This window comes from Diospyros lotus, chromosome 8 (assembly GCF_014633365.1).
Source record: "Diospyros lotus cultivar Yz01 chromosome 8, ASM1463336v1, whole genome shotgun sequence".
NCBI classification, from domain to species: domain Eukaryota; kingdom Viridiplantae; phylum Streptophyta; class Magnoliopsida; order Ericales; family Ebenaceae; genus Diospyros; species Diospyros lotus.
The window spans coordinates 28409014-28429064 of NC_068345.1; the positions used below are offsets into that span (position 1 = coordinate 28409014).

General features: G+C 36.1%; 1 protein-coding gene and 1 long non-coding RNA gene across 2 annotated transcripts; both read right to left on the minus strand.

Moving 5' to 3' along the window:
- Positions 1 to 1154: 1154 nt before the first annotated feature.
- Positions 1155 to 1810, minus strand: LOC127808377 (uncharacterized). The gene is made up of 3 exons (XR_008024933.1): positions 1683 to 1810; positions 1510 to 1585; positions 1155 to 1335 (listed from the first exon to the last, which is right to left on the minus strand). It is a non-coding gene; the product is annotated as an uncharacterized LOC127808377 (long non-coding RNA).
- Positions 1811 to 2063: 253 nt separating this feature from the next.
- Positions 2064 to 2680, minus strand: LOC127808593 (protein SOB FIVE-LIKE 5-like). Its single transcript, XM_052347167.1, has one exon. The coding sequence runs from the start codon at positions 2565 to 2567 to the stop codon at positions 2064 to 2066; it is 504 nt and encodes a 167-aa protein (XP_052203127.1). The 5' UTR covers positions 2568 to 2680.
- Positions 2681 to 20051: the final 17371 nt, after the last annotated feature.

A 20051-nucleotide genomic window follows, 5' to 3' on the forward strand; every position in this document is an offset into this window, starting at 1 on the left:
ATATATATTTTATGCAAATTTTCTCTTGTTTTCCTGCAAATAAACTCGATAAACTTAGGGCTAACAATCAGCGGATAGTCCGCTATGCCTGCGACATAGAGAGACACTTCAGCCGCTTGGCACAAGGTTGAAGGGAATAGTTCAAAGAGCCAACGCATCCTCAAGCGCTCAAACGGGCTGACTGGCTTAAGGTCCCTGCCCGAGGGAGGAAGGATCGGGTTAAACCCCAAGATCCCCGAATCAATAAACTAAATCTAATGGAAATTACTAATTTATTATGCCCATCACATCATAATAAATAATAGATGAGACGGGGAGGTGGGATGGAAAACGACAGCCATGCCCACTGCCCACATCTAGCTGCCTTTCCCAACAACAACATCTTGCACCGAACTCAGAAGAAAGAAAGGCGCGAGTGGCCTTATGGTCAACCAACCCATATTCCCAATTATCCCTCACGAGATGAGGAGTTCGACGTGACAACACCATGGGGACATTTCCCTCCACTGTAAAGAAGAAAAAAGAAGCTAGGTGAACGTATCTCTTCATATCTCTCATTTTCTCCAATTTAGTCTTTTTTTTTTGAATAAAACAATTTTAATTTCATCGTGTCTCACAATATTAACTTGTGCGTTGGAAAGGCTTTTTTGGGTTGTTTCGAAACAATTTTACTGACTTTCTTGTGTACAAATCTAACTCTGAAATTAATGTCGATCCACCTCAACAATGCCAATTCAGATCATCCCAAATATATTGTGACGACTTGCAAATCTAGTCAAAACTGTTTTAACAATTTGAGTCATAATTTTGAATCACAAAAGAACAACCATCTAGTTAGACTTGACTTATTTTTGTGGCAACTAGAAATGTGGTATTAACTAGCTATTTCTGATAGAAACCACGTTTATCTCATGTGCCATGATAGTTCAGATTCAGTAGTCTTAACTTATGAGTTTTATATATATCTTGAGAGAAAAACCGCAAAGATGGATTATCATATATATATATATAATTATAAAAATGGCAGAAGTTCTGCAACAGTTAAAATATTGTTAATTTGTCGTCAGATCCAGCAATATAATCAATGGCGAGCATTGGGCTGCGTTTGAAAGCAACTTTTGTCACGGCAAAGGAAGAAAACATTAAAATGGAGATCACAAGGAGGGATTTATTTCATCATATATTGTTATCAAGCTGTTCTCCACTGCATTGACAGGGAGGAGGTAGCAAGAAAAGTTAAAAAGGTAAAAGGAGGTGAGAGAACAAACATCTCTAGAAGATATGAAGAAGCTGTACTACTTCCTTCTCATTTCCAGTTTCCTCCCTGTAAATCACCTGTCATTATAATCATATAAAAACTGGCTTCCAGATGTGCTATCGATTACATTATAACAAGTTTAGCCCTTCGATCGGCATTTGAACCATTAATGAAAACTTGTAACTATTATCTTTAGAGTATTTTAAATACTAAATTAAAATTTTACATATATATACATATAAATGGCTTACCTGCTGTACCTGAAGCTGGTTCCCGTGAGTTAGAGGATCGGAAGAAACTGAAGTGATTTTGCAATGCAGATTTTCCCTGCAAGGGTGTCAGTACAGCTGCTAGGTCAAGTGGGGTTGGAAGGAGAGAAACCAACAAGAAAATTAATTTAGTAGAATTAGTGAATTGAGATGACCTTAAATTTTGTGGCAGAGAAACCCTGTGATAAGCCCAAGGCCTGCGGCTCGGCAGCTCCTCCTGGTGGAAAAGCTTTATGCTGTATAAGTTTAAAAAAATCTGTGAAGGGAGAAACTGACAGACAAGACCCATAATTTTTTTAGGGTAACTACATATTATTATGCATATATATATATATATAGAAAAAAAATTCATATATTTGGAAGGAAAATATATGAAGATTGTATAAAGATATCACTTTTCCATAATTTTTTTAGGGTAACTACATATTATTATGCATATATATATATATATAGAAAAAAAATTCATATATTTGGAAGGAAAATATATGAAGATTGTATAAAGATATCACTTTTTCTTACGATGAAAGTATGAATTTTTAATTGCTTGCCTTGATAGGGGAGCTTGCAGTGTCATCTAGATAGGAAGGCAGGCACAGTTGCTTGTCTTTTCCATGTTGGTTTTTGTTCTTATTTATCTTCTTCCCCTCCTGTCTTGCTTGCTGAGAAGCTGAAGAACCATAGGCAAAGTTATACCCAGATTCATGATCAAATGAGCTATAGAGCTGATCATCTTCATGAAAATTTGGAGGGCCGGATGAGGCATCAGACACCATAGACAAATCTTCATCATCTTCATCATAGCCAACTGTTGTTGTTGTGCTGCCATGTTTCTGGAGCTGATGACGATTATCTGCAGAATGATCCAAGTACATTGTCCAGCCTGATTCACAGCCACTACTATTTCCTTCAGAAGTGGGTATATTCATATTCTTGGCCTCCCTCCCTCTGCAAATCTCAACCCCAAATATCAAGTGGTTTCTCTTGTTCTTGCTTAATTCTCCATATAAACGGGAGTGTATTCCTGGAAGTTGGAGTTTCATTTACAGGAAAATGAAGAAAAAACCCAAATCAATCTGTCAAATCAAAGCCCGTTTGTCGTTTGCACTAATTTTCATCTCCAATTCTCGTACAGAATGATATTATATATATATGCCTGCGTGTGTAATATAAATTTCGTTAATTTTATGAAAAATAATTAGATTGTGTGCATATATACATATACATGTGTGTGTGTGTGTGTGTTTCGTGGGATAATGAAACTTGGCATGCCAGTTGGCCAGGATAAATCATTGGCCAATGGGAAGCGAATGGTGATAACAAAGGTGATCAGGGAAGAGGGTTATGGTTTCATCCACATTTGGGGCAATAGCCAGCTCGGTGACAACCATGCCATTCCTCCAATATATCATCATGGTACGGCGTCGCCTGTCATCATCTCGACCTCGACCCCTCTCTCTCTCTTACTATCCTGTTATTATTATTGTTGTTGTTTTCTTTTTATGATGAATAGAAATAGGCAAGGCAATCGCGGCTAATCTTTAAATGTACAATCAATGCGGAAGGAAGGCTGGTGTGATTGAAGAAGGGTTTAGCTGTCTTAGTTTGCGAGATTGCAAGTTTCATTTTCGGGAGGGCCTAAATTAAGGTTCCTCCACCGCAAAAATGATTTGCATTTAATTAAGGGTAAGTGCTCTAATGAGACTGTCACTTTAAATTAGCTATCTAGTTTTTGGATGAAAAAATTCTATTGGTTTTAGTTGACTTAATTTTTATTTTTTAATTTGAAAAAAAAGGAGAGAGAATAAAAAATAAACTAATTATTTTACTCATTTATTTAACAACATAACCATTTCTCAAACATTCAAAATTTTTATATAATTTCGCCAAAACTCAAGAGTGTAGTTTACCATTTACTCTAAATTTTTTGAACAATGAAGAATCACTATATATATCACCTTCATGGACACACGCACACCAGTCTCATGTACGTATAAAAAGAAACATGCAATTACACTGGATATGAATTTTCTGAGTAATTAATACAAGCAAAATGCTACTTTACTGAATGAGGATTTTTGAAGGTGCCAATGATAAAAATGTATCCACCCAATTTGCAGATTCACCATCCCTGCCCTTGGTCGCCTCTAGCAAGTTTTGTCTTGCCTTGCTTCATCCCCACCTTGTCGACGACCGCTGCATCCTCTCGTCGCCCTGCTGTAGCATGTCGCATGACCGTCGCTGCATTCTGTTGTTGCCCCGCTATAGTGCCTCTGTGATCGCCATTGCATCCTACCGTCACCTCGTCGCAGTGCCTTGCACTGACCACCGTTGCACCATCTCGTTGCCTCACCGTTGTTGCCTCTGGATGCCAAATCAAGCTTCATGAGGTAAGCCTGGTTGGACTTCATGAAGCCCGGGCGATAAAGTCTGGACTGCATCGTCGATGAAGTTTGATTCGATAGAATAGAGAGCAAATAGAGAGATAGATAATAACAAATGAAATATAAAATATAAAATTACTAATAAAAATATTTTCATGGTATGGTTATACAATATTTTAAATATAATATGAATACGTAATTATATAAAAATACTATTATAGTTATAAAAATATTTTTCAAAATTTAGATAATATCAATGTAATCACTAAACTATCTAGATAATAAAATATCATTACATATTCATATTGTAGTTATAAAAATATGAATATGTAATTACATAAATATACTAAACTCTATAATACTTTATATTAATATCGTATATATTTATATTGATATAACATAAAATATCATTACAAATATCAAAATATCATTACAAATATCAAAATTAAGTATACTAATAACAATTCCGTTCTTACATATAAATAAGTGTTACTCCACCCAAACTTTGCTAAAAGGGTAAAAAGAAGACACTACATATCCAACTCATCATATGTATTAAAGGAAAATTCTATTCGTAATCATACTTTTTGCTCTCCATAACCCACTTTTAATATTTCTAAAATATCATGAGATAAAAATTCATATTTGCCCTTCATTTAAATATTTGGCCCTCAACCACACATCATTACTCTTCAAGCGCGTGCAATCACTTTCTCGACCACTATCGCCACAGCCACTTTACTCATCCACAACTGGATAACGCGCAACTACTATTATTCAACACCAAGCATTACACAACCACTATTATTCAACACCAAACATTACTCAGCTAAGTTCTCCTCACCATAGCCAATTTCTAATTACTATCAGTGATGGATGACTATTATCCACAAATATTTATGCAGAGTTTGATAAAGAAGATAACGAGTATTCCTATTTCGACGAGAAAAAACACAATTTACAACATCTATCAATAATTTAATCACATAATTTACATAGGATGAATTAAAAAAATTAAATTAATTAAAAAATAAAAAATATAGTGTCTTGAAACCTCAAACCTCGGGGTTTGGCGGCTAGCTAAACGCTCGAACCCTAGTGTTCTGGGTGTCCGGGGAACCCCAAACCTTAGGGTTTGGTAAGCACCGTGAATCCATGAATTTGAGAAAAATTAATTCTCCCGAGCTTATGAGTTCGGGAAAATAATTTTTTCCGAATCCATGAATTCAGCCCGAATTCAATTATATAGCATATATAATGTTATACTATTATATAACATATTATATAATAGTATATAATATGAACATTGCAATAGTATCCATTCTCCTAAACCCATGGGTTTGGGAGAATATTGAATACTATTATATGTATACTATTATATATATATTATAACTATATACATATATATAATAATTTTGTATATAAATTATTTTAAATGTATATAAATTATTCTGAACCATCGTGTGTCCTGAATCTTTGGATTAATATTATATTTATTTTTCTTGAATTAATATTGCTTTAATTTTATTTTTTTGAGTTAATTTTTGATACCAATAACTCAACCTAATTTGATTCAAATTTCATTGTATGAAATTAAGTAAGTTAGGGAAACCCCTTACCCCCTGAAGGGTAAGATTCGGGGAACCCCATACCCCTTGAATTTCATTGTTCGGGGGGTTAGGGGTTCCCCGAACCCCGCGGTTCGAGAATCCCATACCCTCGAATCTCGCTATTCAAGGGGTTAGGCGTTCCCCAAACCTCGGGTTCGAAAACCCCTAACCAGAGGGGAATTTTTTGCAATTCTTGGGAACTGCAAAGAAGAAGGTAGGCGAGACAAGTGAAGTGGGTGACGGCGAGAGATCGGTGGTGGTCTATGAGAATGGTCTGAAGAAGAATAACAGGATTTGATGCACGAAGAAGGAGAACAGGAAAAAGACCAGGGTTTAATGTGAAGAAGAACAGTTTGGATGCACGTGGAGTGTGTTTTTTTAAGAAATGATTGTTTAGAGGGTATATTTAGTATATAAATAGTTGGACAAAGTAATCAACGTGACTGGAAAGAGTAAAATTTAATATTTTAACTGTAATGACTGTGAGCAAAATTTGTGGTTGCACGTAAAAATTTCTCTATACCAAATGAGCTTGCATGGCCTGGCCAAGAATAGTAATGGATAAGAGTTTGGGTTAGTGATTAACAATAATGGGGTGTGATTGGACGTCTCACTGTAGGAGTAAAGTGCGGGTTCCCTCAAATCTCTTCTCGTCTTTGTCGCCAATTTGCACAATCACATGATGCTACTTTCTTTTGATCATTGAAGTTGACGAAATGGGAGATTTGTTGACTTGACTCTACTTTTATCACTAAATTAAGTTTGACAAATATGATATTTGTTTTGTTTTCATCCAAGTAGCCAAGACAAAAGAAAATTGAATAAATAGCACATGGGTTTTGTCCAAGAGCTGTCCTAGCTCCTAGCTAACACAATAATTTGCATTCATTTAATCACCCATACCTCACTCAACCTGAAATCCTCAACTTGACCAAGCCCCAATAATGGGATCAAATTGTTGAAAAATTTAAAATATTTGTATATACATATGTCCAAATTGGTATTAGGGTGAATAAAAAATAGTTTATAACATGTGTATTATGATATATAATTTATATTATTGTAAAAAAAAAAAAAATACAAAGTGTGTACTATGCATGCACTGTGCAAGACACCTAATTAAAATTAATAATACTGAAATACTATATAAGTTACTATTTCAATTATTAATATATATGAAATAGGTTTATTTTATTATTAATTATAAAAATATTATATATATATATTTATATAATTGAGGGAGATTACAAAGCCTCCCATTACTTCTCCCCCAATTAGTCGCCTCCCTAGTTCTCATTTTCTTCTTCTTTCTCCTCTATAAATAAAGGGTTATTTCTTTGAAAAACTACGACAAAATTCTCAATAAAATTATTTTCTAAAAATTTTCATAATCTTTCAATTTTAATAGCGTTCAACTAGTGTTCCAATTTGTTATAAGGTTTTGAAATTTGTGCTAACTTCTTAGTCTGTAAACTATTGTACCTTATGAAACATATGTCAATTAGTCTCTAACTCTTTTGATGAGGCAACGAATTTGTTTTAAGGAAATTATGTGTTATACATGTCTCGGTTTTATCATTCCTTTATATATTGTTGTATTTTTATTTTTTCTTGTCCAGTATTGTATTATTTTAATATTTCTGTACTACTAGTTTAAATATAATATTATAATAATTATATCTTCGAGGACTAACAATATAATTATTTTTTATTGTGGTTGACTAAGGCAAATCATTGTTAAGATTTCAAGGTTAATAGGTGCCGATAATATAGGTTCGGATGTAATAAAGTGGGTCTTCAAATTAATTTTATTTAAAATTTTTTAATTGAGCAAAGTTTGAAAATTTATAATTGAGCAAGGTAAGATTTATTTAAATACTTATTGAAATAAGTATTCAAATAAAATTAATTGGGAACTCGTCTACGTATCCCCGTGTTCAAGTTTCCAACTTAAGTTATCAAACCCAAAAACTTAATTAATTATTAGGTGATGGTAATGCCTAACCCTTCATATTATATATCTAGAGAACCCAAAATCCAATGGGTGACTCGTCCTTCCTCTCCCACCCAAATTCACTCTAGGTTGAGATACATGTTTTGAAACATGTTTGAGAACTTCAATTCTAATAGGCTAAGGTTTCAAAATATTCACAGAATATTATGGTCTTTATTGTAACTTGTGAAGGAAAATCAATTTTATTTTAGAAGGATCAGTCCAAACGATACATTTTGAAAAATTTCTTGTCTATATGCCAACGTCATATGTAAAAACGTTGAACATCCAAAAAGCTTTTTGCTTTGTAAATAGACTCACAATTTTCAAAGTTCTCAAAAAACTTCCAATATGCATGCTTGCATACTCACACATATCTTCCTAAAAGAAGCAAGATCAGTCCTTGTATTGTTATATATGCCTCAAAAGTGTATTATGGTCATTACTATTCTATTATCTTGCTTCTGTCTTATGCTTAGGGTGGAAAACCATGAAAGTTGTACGGTGGGTTGGGAGGTGGACTAACCATGAAAGTTGTACGGTGGGTTGGGAGGTGGACTGTACTGACCCATTGGGCCGTGCCTAGGCACCAGGCCGTCACATGGCGCTTAGTTTGATCCCCAGGCCAGATTTTAGCCCACGAAACTCGGATAATGTTTCCATCCAACTTGAGATTCTAGTGCCAGTAACGAATTTTATCAATCCTGAACAACTCACATATTGATTCTCATCAGCTTGTAATCTTTATCAAATCCAAGATCTTTGAGGATGATTCCTATTACTACCGTTCATCTAGACCCTCAACCATCCCACGACGGTTGGCAACATGCAATACACCTACATCTCTATATAAACCAGCTTGATTAGAGGCCAAGGTATGTTTTTTCCAAGCCTTACCAACACTATAACATTTTGAATCCTTATTGACTTGAGCGTTAGAGTGCTTGTAGGTGCCAACCACTACCATCATGAAGATCGCCAAATCGTGACATTCCACCGCCATTGTAACTAGTCTTACCAATCTCGTTGGGCTAGAAGGAACATTTGATGCCCACTGTGGAGCCTGGTAAAACTTACCTTCCCCACACGTCGAATCCCTATAGTCTCCTCTACAACCCATCAATGGCCAGAACTATAAGACATAACAATATGGCCTTAAACTAGAAAAATCCAAATACATCCATTAACCATTAGCCAGAGAATTTAGCAACCATGAAGGCCTTCCTTTAAACTATCGACAGCTTCAGAACCAAGTTGTCGAGTTAACTCGCAACCAACAGCGCGACCAGCGTAATGAGTGGGCAGACGATGACGCAGAAGTCAGCCATCATCAATAGCTGTAGGCCATCCACACCCCTATTCCTCCATCGCTAGCATCGTTGTACATTCCAAGCTATCCTTTCTCGGAGTTCATTATGTTTGTACCCTTGCCAGAGGGATTTCGCCTTCCTGAAACATTGGAGTTGTATGATGGAACCATCGACCCCCAGGAGCACCTAACGATGTTCAATTCCTTGATGCTATTAAGTGAGGGAGTCGACCTAATCATGTGCTACGCTTTTCCTAGCACTTTGAAGAAGTTTACCCTGCTGTGGTTCTCTACCCTTGAGCTAGGCTCCATTCATGACATTTTTGAGCTCAACACTCTTTTCCTCACTCATTTCTCCACCATCCGAGCTCATTATAAAACCTCAATTAGCCTGATCAACCAGAAGCAAGGAAACAATGAGTCGCTCTGAGCTTTCATGAATCGATTTAACTAGGAGGCCATTCAAATTAGGGACCTTAACCTGGCTGTCTCCCTACATGCCATCTTGGCAAGGCTTAAGCTTGGGTCTTTTGCCGATTCTCTGGCTCGGAAGCCTCCTGTTGAATTTAATGAGCTCCAACTACGAGCAACTTGCTATATAAATGTGGAAGAAGTGTCAGTTGCTAAGCGTAATAACTCCTAGCCACAGCCGAACTAGCAGCCATGGCCATTTGCTGAGCATCACCGCCACCCTGAAAGGGACTTCGATGAAAGACGAGAGAACAAAGATTGAGCTAGGGGATGAAGAGAGCTAGCCCGAGTTCCCGAGCCACACCAGTTGCGTTATGACACTTACACCCCGCTGACGACAAGGTGAGATTAGATCTTCCAAGATGTCTATAACTCAAAGGTCATTCCACTTCTCGATGTGAGAGGCCGGCCTAACCCTAACCCTAATGTGGACATTGACAAATGCTGCAATTATCATCAGATGTTCAGCCACACGACTGAAGAATGTGATAGAAATAATGTGTTAGGGCACACTTCCAAGAAGGGGGGTGAATTGGAAGCTTTTAAAAATTTAATTCGAAACTGGTAATCTTCTAAAATAAAAATCCAATGCAAATGAAAATTAGTGAAATGTTAGGAACAAAAATGGAACAAAAAATATAACCACAAGAAGAACACAATGATTTATAGTAGTTTGACTTAATCCAAGCTTAGTTTACTACCTTGCCTCCTCACTAAGGATTTTGAATCAATCCACTAAAACAAAATGACATCCTATCTTTAAGATGGGCCTTCTAGTAATGAATGCTAGGCAATACAATCCTTTTACACAAATGACAGGTTCTCTAGCACCAATGCTAGGTAATACCATGAAATGAAAATGAAAACTTCTAAGGGCTTATACCCTTAGTTACAATCTCTCTCAATAAGTAAACAAGGCTTGATATAGAAGTAAAACACAAGAAGACACTCAAATCCTTAACAGTGAGAATGGGAGAATAAAAATTTCAGCACAATAAATGACTTTGGCACTTAGTAGATCAGCAATCAATTCATTTGAACCCCTTAAATGAGCAATCTACTTGGTATTTATAGTTGAGGACGAGAAATGCCGAGAATCGGACCATTGGTGGTAGTTGGGGCGCATTAATTACGCTAAAAAACTAGCCGTTATGAAACCAATAGAAAGTAAACTGTCGATAGTTTAGATGATACTGTCGATAATTTGGTCAAAGAATTAACATAACAAAGGCATACTGTTGACAGTTTAGATACAGAGACTGTTGGCAATTGGATCCAGAGAGCTTGATTTAAACTTGTCGATAGATTCCAAACATATTGTCAACAGTTCTTTAGAGATGTCGACTGTTAGGGGCTTGAAAATTCAAAAACGGCTTTTGTAATGCCCCATTTTTCAAGCGTTATATAACTTAGGAATTTTGGAAATATTTTTTTTTCAATATAAATCATTTCCCGACAATCCCTTCTACCTTCCCAGTATACTAAATAAGAATCAATAAGCTAAGTCAGGTAATCATCATAAATGCGGAAACTTAAAATCGAAATCTGTTATAATACATATCGGAATTCACTTAATCATATCATAAGAATCTGTACCATCTTATCATTAAATACTTAAATACATGGATACTTAATATCAAGAGATAACAATTAAGTACCTTAGATGATTCCTCAGAAATACATTAACTAGTAATAATTATATATGATCTTCAATATAGTACAATCTTCTAACCATGACTAAGAACATGTCCTGAATCCTCACGAAGGAGCATGTACCCGAACAACTAGCCGAACCCATCGGCCATGTCATCAATCATTCCCTTGCCATAGCTGCAAATCCTAACTGGAACATTTGAATGTTCCAGGGGCATATCCCAATTAGAAGATGCAAATTCTAGTGAAGGTTTAGAAACATGATACATGAATGCATGATGCAATAACATGAACAATCACATGTCCTAGTGTAACTTCCCTGGCCCACTAGCCCGGTATGGAATCCTAAGTAGAATCTTGGCACCTCTGGCAAGATAATCTTAACATTATTCCATCAATTGTCCTCGGGGAATTACGGCTACACCATCGGGGAAACATCCCATTCCCATGCACAAATAACAATATGCCAATAATACCGTGCCATGCAACATCACGACTTTTCATGTAATATGACAAAATGATCATAGCAATCATAAATATAGGTTCTTGGAATAAAATCACTCACCTTAGCACGAACTTCGGACTATCTCGAAAAACGTGCATAGCCTCGATTTGTGTGCCAACCTCGAAAATAACGAAAATCGTTAAGATCCTTGGTCAAATCACTTCTTGACCAATTATTTTCAAGGAAAATCGATAATCTAATTTTTCTAGACTTTTTCTTATTTTTCCTATATTTGTTTTCTATTTTTTTCTATTTTCCATAGTCATCAATTCTTCAAAAATTCAAAATAAATATCCAATCAAGAAATTTCTTCAATGTTTACTCATAAAAATTCCTAAAATAACATTTATAACCTCCATAAATTTTCTAGGAATTTTTTTGAAATCTCTTCCTATTTTTTTCTAATTAACTTTCCTTTAACAAATTCTCAATAATTATTTTACCATGAAATTTCCAAAATAAAAATTCCTAAACATAAACTATTCATTTTTCCTGTATTTCTGGATATTTTTGCAGAATTTTATCCCTCTTATTTCTATTTTTACTCTATTTTTCTTTATTTTTAGTATTTAAAAATAATAAAAATTATCTCCGATCATCTTCTTTGGCACTAGTACACCGAAAAATTAAACTGACTATACCAAAAGATAGCTTACCTTGAGTGGATCACCTTGGCCAAATATCAGTCCGTTTTTGACGAGATTCGAATTTTCCTGCGAAACTCCGATCACCCCTCAAATGAACTCGAAATTTTTTCAAACTTTCCATAAATGATCTTCACCTCATGGGAAAAAAAAAGGCCTATGGTTTGGTGCCTCAATTTGTTCAAAAACAAGGTCGATTTGAACCTCAATTCTTGCAAAACCTTCAGCCATTATATCCTCTGTGTATAGCCAAATTCGAACCCCAAAACGATAGATCTCGAGCAACCCAAGGCCTCTGATGTCTCCCCTTTCATTTAATGAGTCCAAATCCCACCGAAAGTTGCCTCAAAAATTGATTTTTAATGGGTAAAAATTCTAGTTTCTTTCGGCCGAAAGTTTGATCAATTTCGACCAAGCCAAGGCCAATTGTTGGCCTAGACTCGACCCAATAGCATCCTAGATTACTTTTATCGAGTCCTTCACCACCGAATTCGGTGATGGGAGGTGGTGGAGGAAGCTTGGTCAGCTATGGCAGAATTGCTCTTTGTGTAATTTTGAAAAATTACACTTTGACCCCAACTTCTTCTCTTTTAAACTTTTGGTCCTTTCCTTGAAGCCCCTGAGCTTCCCAATAGTACTATTACGACTTACAAGTTCTATAATTTTCATTGCATCCCCAAAAATTCCAAAAAAATGTCATTTCGACCTCCCTCCGATAAAATTAAGAAATTGCACTTAGGCCCGAATCTTCATTTTTGGCCGTAAATCCTTTTGTTTCATCCTGAAACCACTGAAGGGTTGTTCCATATGAAAAAATGAAACCCCATCAAGCTTTTGTTGACTTCTCAGAAGTCGTCTATAACAATTCGGTATTGCAGCCTAATTGGCAGCTACATTTTAGTTGTACCGAAAACTGTTTCCGATGTCATTTCTTTCGATACCATAAATCATGCATCAAAATACTCATCACGGCCATATCATTTTCCTTTGGCATCTCGGCTCCAGGCCACTCCCTATAATCGATTCGGTCAACTTTTCGGGCTATTTAGATACCAATCTTCCCCAAAATTTTATTTATTTTTCTAATAAAATGCTTATTTTCAAATAATCCTAATTCCTTATGTATTACAGCTTTTCTACTTAAATGATTTCAAACACAATTTTCTTTGAAATTTTAAGACTTCAAGACTTGTTTGATTGAAAAGATATGATATATATATATTAATTGAATGAAGGATATATTTTGAAAAAACAAGGTAATGTTTGAAAATTGATTTTAAATACAAGATATAGACATATACAAGATATAGACATTAATGTCAAGGTTTGTCATTATCAAAACACCAAAACCATTATTAGAATATCAGAATGTGTCGTCCTAAAGAATCAGATGGAGAAGCTAGTTAGAGAAGGCCACCTCCGCCGGTATGTTTATAGGAGACGGAGTTGGAGCAGAGAGCCACATGATGATTGGCGTCCGAGGAGAAATCGTAGCCTGTAAAGAAAACCTAGGGTTGAGGAAGGTCTGGAGGCCAAGGCAGCCCCCCCAGATCAGATACAGAGGGTTATCCACATAATTTTTGGGGGTTCGTGGGTGGATGAGATTCCATCTTGGCAAGAAAATGCCACCTCAGGGTGGTAATGCTTGTTAGAAGCATTGAGCATCACCCGAGGAGAATGGATCGACACCTAGTGATCTCCTTCACCGACGAACACTATGCAGGGATCAACTATAACTTAGATGATCCCATTGTGATATCAGTGGTTGCGACCAACTTTGTCATCAAGAAGGTCCTGGTAGATCGAGGAGCTTGAACGACTTACTATACTTGTCAACTTTAACGAAACTAGGGATATAAGAAGAAGATCTAAAGCCGTTTAACCAAAATCTGATCGGATTCTCAGGAGAGTAGGGGAATGTGAAAGGGTACATTGAGCTGCTGACTATGTTCGGGTCTACTTCGCTACTCAAAATAGTCAGCATCAATTACCTGGTGGTTGATTGCCAGACACCTTATGTAACACCCAAGAATTTTATAAAATCATATATTTGAGGAAATATGATATTCCCCAAAGGATTATGAAATTCCTGAGATAAAAGTGGAGTTCTTGAACTAGGGTAAAAGTGCAGTTTTCGGAAAGATCGGGGCAAGAGTGCAATCCTTGAAAGGTTCGGGTTAAGGTGTAATAGCATAAAGACTCAGGCCAAAGTATAATAGTACAAAGTTTCAAAATAAGGTATGATTTTTGAAAACCTGTAATGAGGTCACTAGAGAAACGAATTAACTAAACGGATTGTTGGAAGTCATGATTAGGTTTGAAAAACAAGGTGCAAGGACCATTTGAAAGTCATGATGAAGCCTCATTAATGACCCCGAGGTGGTGATACGGGATTGGTCGAAAAACTCTATAAATAAGCCTCAAATTTGACCCAAAGCATATCATTGGAATTTGAGCTAAAACTAGGCCAAATTGAGAGGGTTAAAGGTGAGGGATATGTTCTTAAGAGTGAGGGGAATATTCTAGAAGAAGAAAGAGTGAAATCGGTGAAGAAACGAGGGAGAAATGGGCCTCGCCGAAAAATTTAAAGATTTGCCAAAATATGGGTTGAAACTGCCAAAAAATAGCAAGGTAAGTTTGGTTTAAGCTTATAATCGGGTAAAAGGGAGAGAGAGAAATCCATAGGAACAAACGGGGGTTGAATGAGAGCTAAAACGAAGGAGAAAAGGCCGATAAACCGTAGGAGTCGCTCGCTGTCATCAGAGAAGACGGTGGCGCGTGCAGTACATTTGCCGAGGAAGGTTGCACGTGTAGGTGCGTGGCTCACCTTCTAGTGGCTCATGAAGTTGCGTGAGGTCTCATTTTTCCCTGCAATTTTCTAGAAAAATAAATTAGAATAAATAGAATATTATTATGTAAAAATATTTGGTGTTTGGTATATGCAAACTTGTGTTTTCTGCAGAAAACCCAATCCCGCTCTTTGTGAATAGTACATCCAAAAGGTAAAACAACAAAGTGAGTTGTTCTTGCATACTATTTGTGACATCTCAAACATTTATTGGTTCATTTGTGTGGTTTGTGGCTTGCATATCACGTGTTTCCTTGGTAAAGCATATTATTTTCGTTCGTCATGCATAATGACATTTGTGGTTGTGGCTAGTGACTTCAGGGTCATCATGGTGATCGTGCTCATAGTGTGGGGTTATGAAGCGATCACGTGCTCGTGAGTGTAAGGCTGGAGCTTGACATGATGACTGGTGGGGATGATTGCGAGAAGGGGAGATTTCCCTAACATACTGCATATTGCATTTGCACTCACGAAATTCTTTTTCTGAATCACTCACTGAGATGTTTCATATCTGATATCGGTATATTCAAACGTGCTAGGTACCCCAGGGACAAGTAAAGGAAAAGGCAAAGAGGTAGTCGAAGTCTAGTTTAATTTTCTATTATTGGTGTATTATGATCTTTGTATACAAAGGAACTATTGTAACCTTTGGGCTTTTATTTTATTTTCATTAATTTTAGATGGATATGGGTCATACTTGTAAGCGTTGTACTACCCATACTGTAAGCTCTCTCGCCCGGATATCCCAACCACCCGGACTACCCGAACGGGAGCACTTACGGAAGGAGAAAGAATGAAACACAAGACAAAGACTACCCTGGCATGCATACACAAGAATGAAAACAACGAAAACTAAGCTATATACATGCATGCACTACGGATACCCCGCTAGCATAGCGGTCACAAGATAAATAAATGAATACAGACTTTGGCGCCGCCATACATGAGACACGAGGAATGACCTGACACAGTAAAAATAATAGAGAGTCAATCCCTCACAAACATCAGAGTTGACTAGGGCTGATGGGGGAATGACAGGGATTGACGGAACTGCTTATACACCATACCGACTTTGCTATTAGATGCTGACTCCCTTTCCCTTGCCCTTGACCCACGCTGCCACTAGTTGGAATGATGGAAAACAAAGTGAGTCGAGAGAATCAACAAGCATAGAGAAATAAAGGCTGAAAGCTGAACATATCCAGAAAACTCTCCCCAAGAAAAACCCTCAGGTACACACAAGCTATGAGACGCTACAATACAATAGTATAACATAATGAAAGCACATACCGATCATTGGGGCCAACATAAGACACACGTCACCTAAGTCCCATACCAACCTGCCGCTGCCTTGAAAGGAAACATATATCTCCAACAAACCTGCACGCGCCATCCCGGGTCGGTGCTTTCGTCACCCGAATGCTCGCGTCGGTCCTCCCGACACCCGAGCCTCTGAATAATCGAGCCGTAGGCTTCTTCGGAACGGTCATCTCGTCCGAGATCTGTGAACTGTCGGTAACCATGCAATGCACATAAAAATGCAATGGCATAGTGATTAGTGGTTAATTTTGTAAAAATTATATTATAATTACACATTTCTTTTGATCTTAAAAATGGCTTAAATTAGATATTAATATATATTTTATGGTTATATGCAAGTTTAAATTGAAAGATGAATGAAATGAAGTTCTAAAGTAAAATTTAAAAATAATAATAATAATAATATATAAAATTATATATAATACATATACATCATTATATGCATGTATATAATATATATATGTAATATAATCTAATATATATGTGCCATGTGTAATACATATATATAATATATATAATTTATTAATAACATTAAATTATTTTTTTGTAGGCATGAAGAATTCAAGCTCAAAAAGAATTCAAGTACATGAAAAACTCAAGCTCATGAAGAATTCAAGCTCAAAAAGAATTCAAACCCATGAAGAATTCAACCCCATGAATAATTATGGCCTAACTTGAGCAACTCATGAAAGATATCATTTGGAGAAGGCCCAAGGATTATTTTTAATCCTAATGAAGATTAAAAATCAATTTATTGAAATCTATTTTTATTTTTTTATGTGAGTGCTTTATTAGGTGTGTTTTTTAGCTAAAATTCATTTAATATTAGGTGTGTATTATAGCTAAAATCCATTTAACTTTATGAGTGCTTTATTAGGTATGTATTTTAGCTAAAATCCATTTAATATTAGGTGTGTATTATAGCTAAAATCCATTTAACTTTAAATGTGTGAGTGCCCATTAGATATAATTATATCTAGTTGAATAATTGAAATTGTGTGGTTTGTATTGCATCTTGTGACCTATAAATAGCTCATTTGATTGCATTTGTAAGTGTGATTATTATTCTTGAATTAAAGTTTAGTTGTTTCCTTAGAATGCTCTCTTTGAGAATTACTTTTGTTCTCTCTCATTTTCTTTAGTATTTCCTCTTGTGATCTTACTTCATTTCTTTTTTTCTTTTAAATTCTTATGTCATTTATGGTTACTTTATTATTCACCGCCTAAATGACCGGTTAGTTTATGCCTTTAAATTTCTGTAATTTTAATTCTTGTCATTTAATTGTTCACTGCCTAAATGGCCGGTTAGTTTCTACTATTTTAATTCCTGCCATTTAAATTCTGTTATTTAAATTATGTCATTTAAATTCCTGTCAATTAATTTTCAAATGGAGATGAGTGGCTAAATCTAATCTTGGGTTAAGGCAAGGACAGTGTCCAACGCCAATGATTTCCAAAGAAAGCTGCGCTTTAAATGAGTAATATTAATTTAAACTTCAGTATGAGTGTGTTTTGATTATTGAGAAATCACTAGGTTTGGATTGGAGCGTAAGCCTAACTTAGAGCTTTCATGTCACTCATGAGAGTTACTAGAACTGGAAACGCTATCATACCCAAACCCGGATGATTAATTTAGTTGTTTTGTGTATTAATTGCAATTGAATTTATGGTAGTTGCTTAAATTAGAATCCCGCATATCATGTATGGGGATTTCTTAAACTAGAACTATCATCATCTCTAATTGTATTTAATAACAAACCCTCATATCTGAAATTAAATTAATGTTGCTAATCTTTTATGATAAAATTTGGGAATCAACGGGTTGGCACTGAAATTGTCTTAATTCAAGTACTATCCAATTTCATATTCTCACGTTCAGTATCTATTTCAATTTCTGTCTTACTTTATTTCCTAGTTACGTTGTCTAAAAAAAATTCATAAAAAAACCTTGTTGCCAATTTGTCCAAATGCGTGTGTTTGTGTGTGACATTCTTTTTATTTTTCCATAAATAAATCTCTCAGTGGACGACCTGGACTCATTCAGAAAATATAAATTTAAATTTGGACTACAACCGCATTCATACACTGATGAGTATAAACCTCTCACCAATATAAAGGGAAAAAATATAAAATTTTTATTGTGTTTTGTTTTGTGTTTTAATTGCAGGGTGAGAGTGCAGTCATGTAGTGAGCATCAACTAGATATACTGGCGCCCATACATCCAGGCATCAAGCCATGTTCTGCCCACATAGTAAACCACACATGATGCAAATGCTCGTGCCAGATGCAAACTAACTAAGCTAGTATGCCAGTGTCCAAGCATACTCAATAAATGAATACCCCAAGATGCATCCCGTACCCATGTGCATATCAAACCATGAATAGTAATACCACATATCAAATCATGCATTAAATCACACTGATATAGCTAATCAACAGTGTCTGGCACCGGTCGATAGTTAGTGATTAGGAGTGTCTGTCCGACAGTCCACATCAAGGTCGTACGATAGTCTACTTCTACGTCACCAAACAACCGACCACTGCCCTACTGCTCGATAGCTCTACCCGAACCATAAATAAACCTAAGAAATCCATAAATAAACCCGCATATCTAGGAACCTAGTCCCTAAGTTAGGTTTGGCATAATTCCGAAAGGATTGGGGGCGGTACAAACTCCCGTAGACTTTCAACAATTAAAATTCTAGAAATCTCGGATTTAATTTAAATTAAAACAAATAAATAATAACTCAATAAATAATGCTAGGTGTCGAATTAAAGGAGTGGAGGGGATAAAATACGAGAAACCACTGAGTCTCTCCCGGGAATTAAAGAACATGAGCAGAGGGTTGGGAGCTTGCATTTACACGGTCATTTCCTACTTTTCTTGCACCCTCGTTGCGAAGTAAAACGTTTCCTATCAATTAATAAAATCATAGCTTACATTAAGAAAATTTAATCGTGTAATATAAATAATTTTGCCGTATAAAATTCTTAAATATATAACGCTTCTAATACTTTTTACCCATGTAGGTACACTGCAAATAAAACCCCAATGAATTTTATATTTAATTTAAATTAAATTATGTCAATAACATCCTCAATTTATATAATTAATACGCGACATCGAAACAAGTTAAGGGAAGGCGTGGGGTTTATAAAATGAAAAGAGATTGCGAAGGTAGAGGGAGCTTGCCTCGTTTTAGCAGATTACAGCGTTATTACGTCCACACACCATCAAAATAATAAACATTGTAAATTAGAATAAACTCCCAAAATTAATAAAATCGGATCTAAAATTAGATTCCAACCATACAGAATGTTTAATACATAATTCTCTACTTACCTGGTTAATTAAAACTCAATTAAACCTTGATTTAATCTTGGATTTTGCCCCCAATTTTTCCATTCTTCATCACTACGTGGCTTCTTCTTCTTCAATTTTCCTTCTGAAATCCCCGCTGTTTGCTGCTTCAGAAATGCCCGAAATGGGCTTAAAAATGGTGCAAAACAAGTGGCGGGGGAGGGGCCACGTGGCAGCAGCAGAGGCAGCCGCTGGAAGGCATCACCGCCTCCTCGAAGGATTTTGCTGAAAAATCAGCAAATCTTTCCCAGCCTCGTGCGCATGCCAGCGAAATCGATCCTGCGTCCCTTGCCCGGAAGTGCTTGCACGCGATCGCTTGTTTTGCCACACGCCTTCATGATATATTCTTCTCCTATTAATTTTAAACCATTCTTCAGCCCATTTTCAGAATTTGCATCAACACCCAAAAACTTTCGAAAATGCCACTC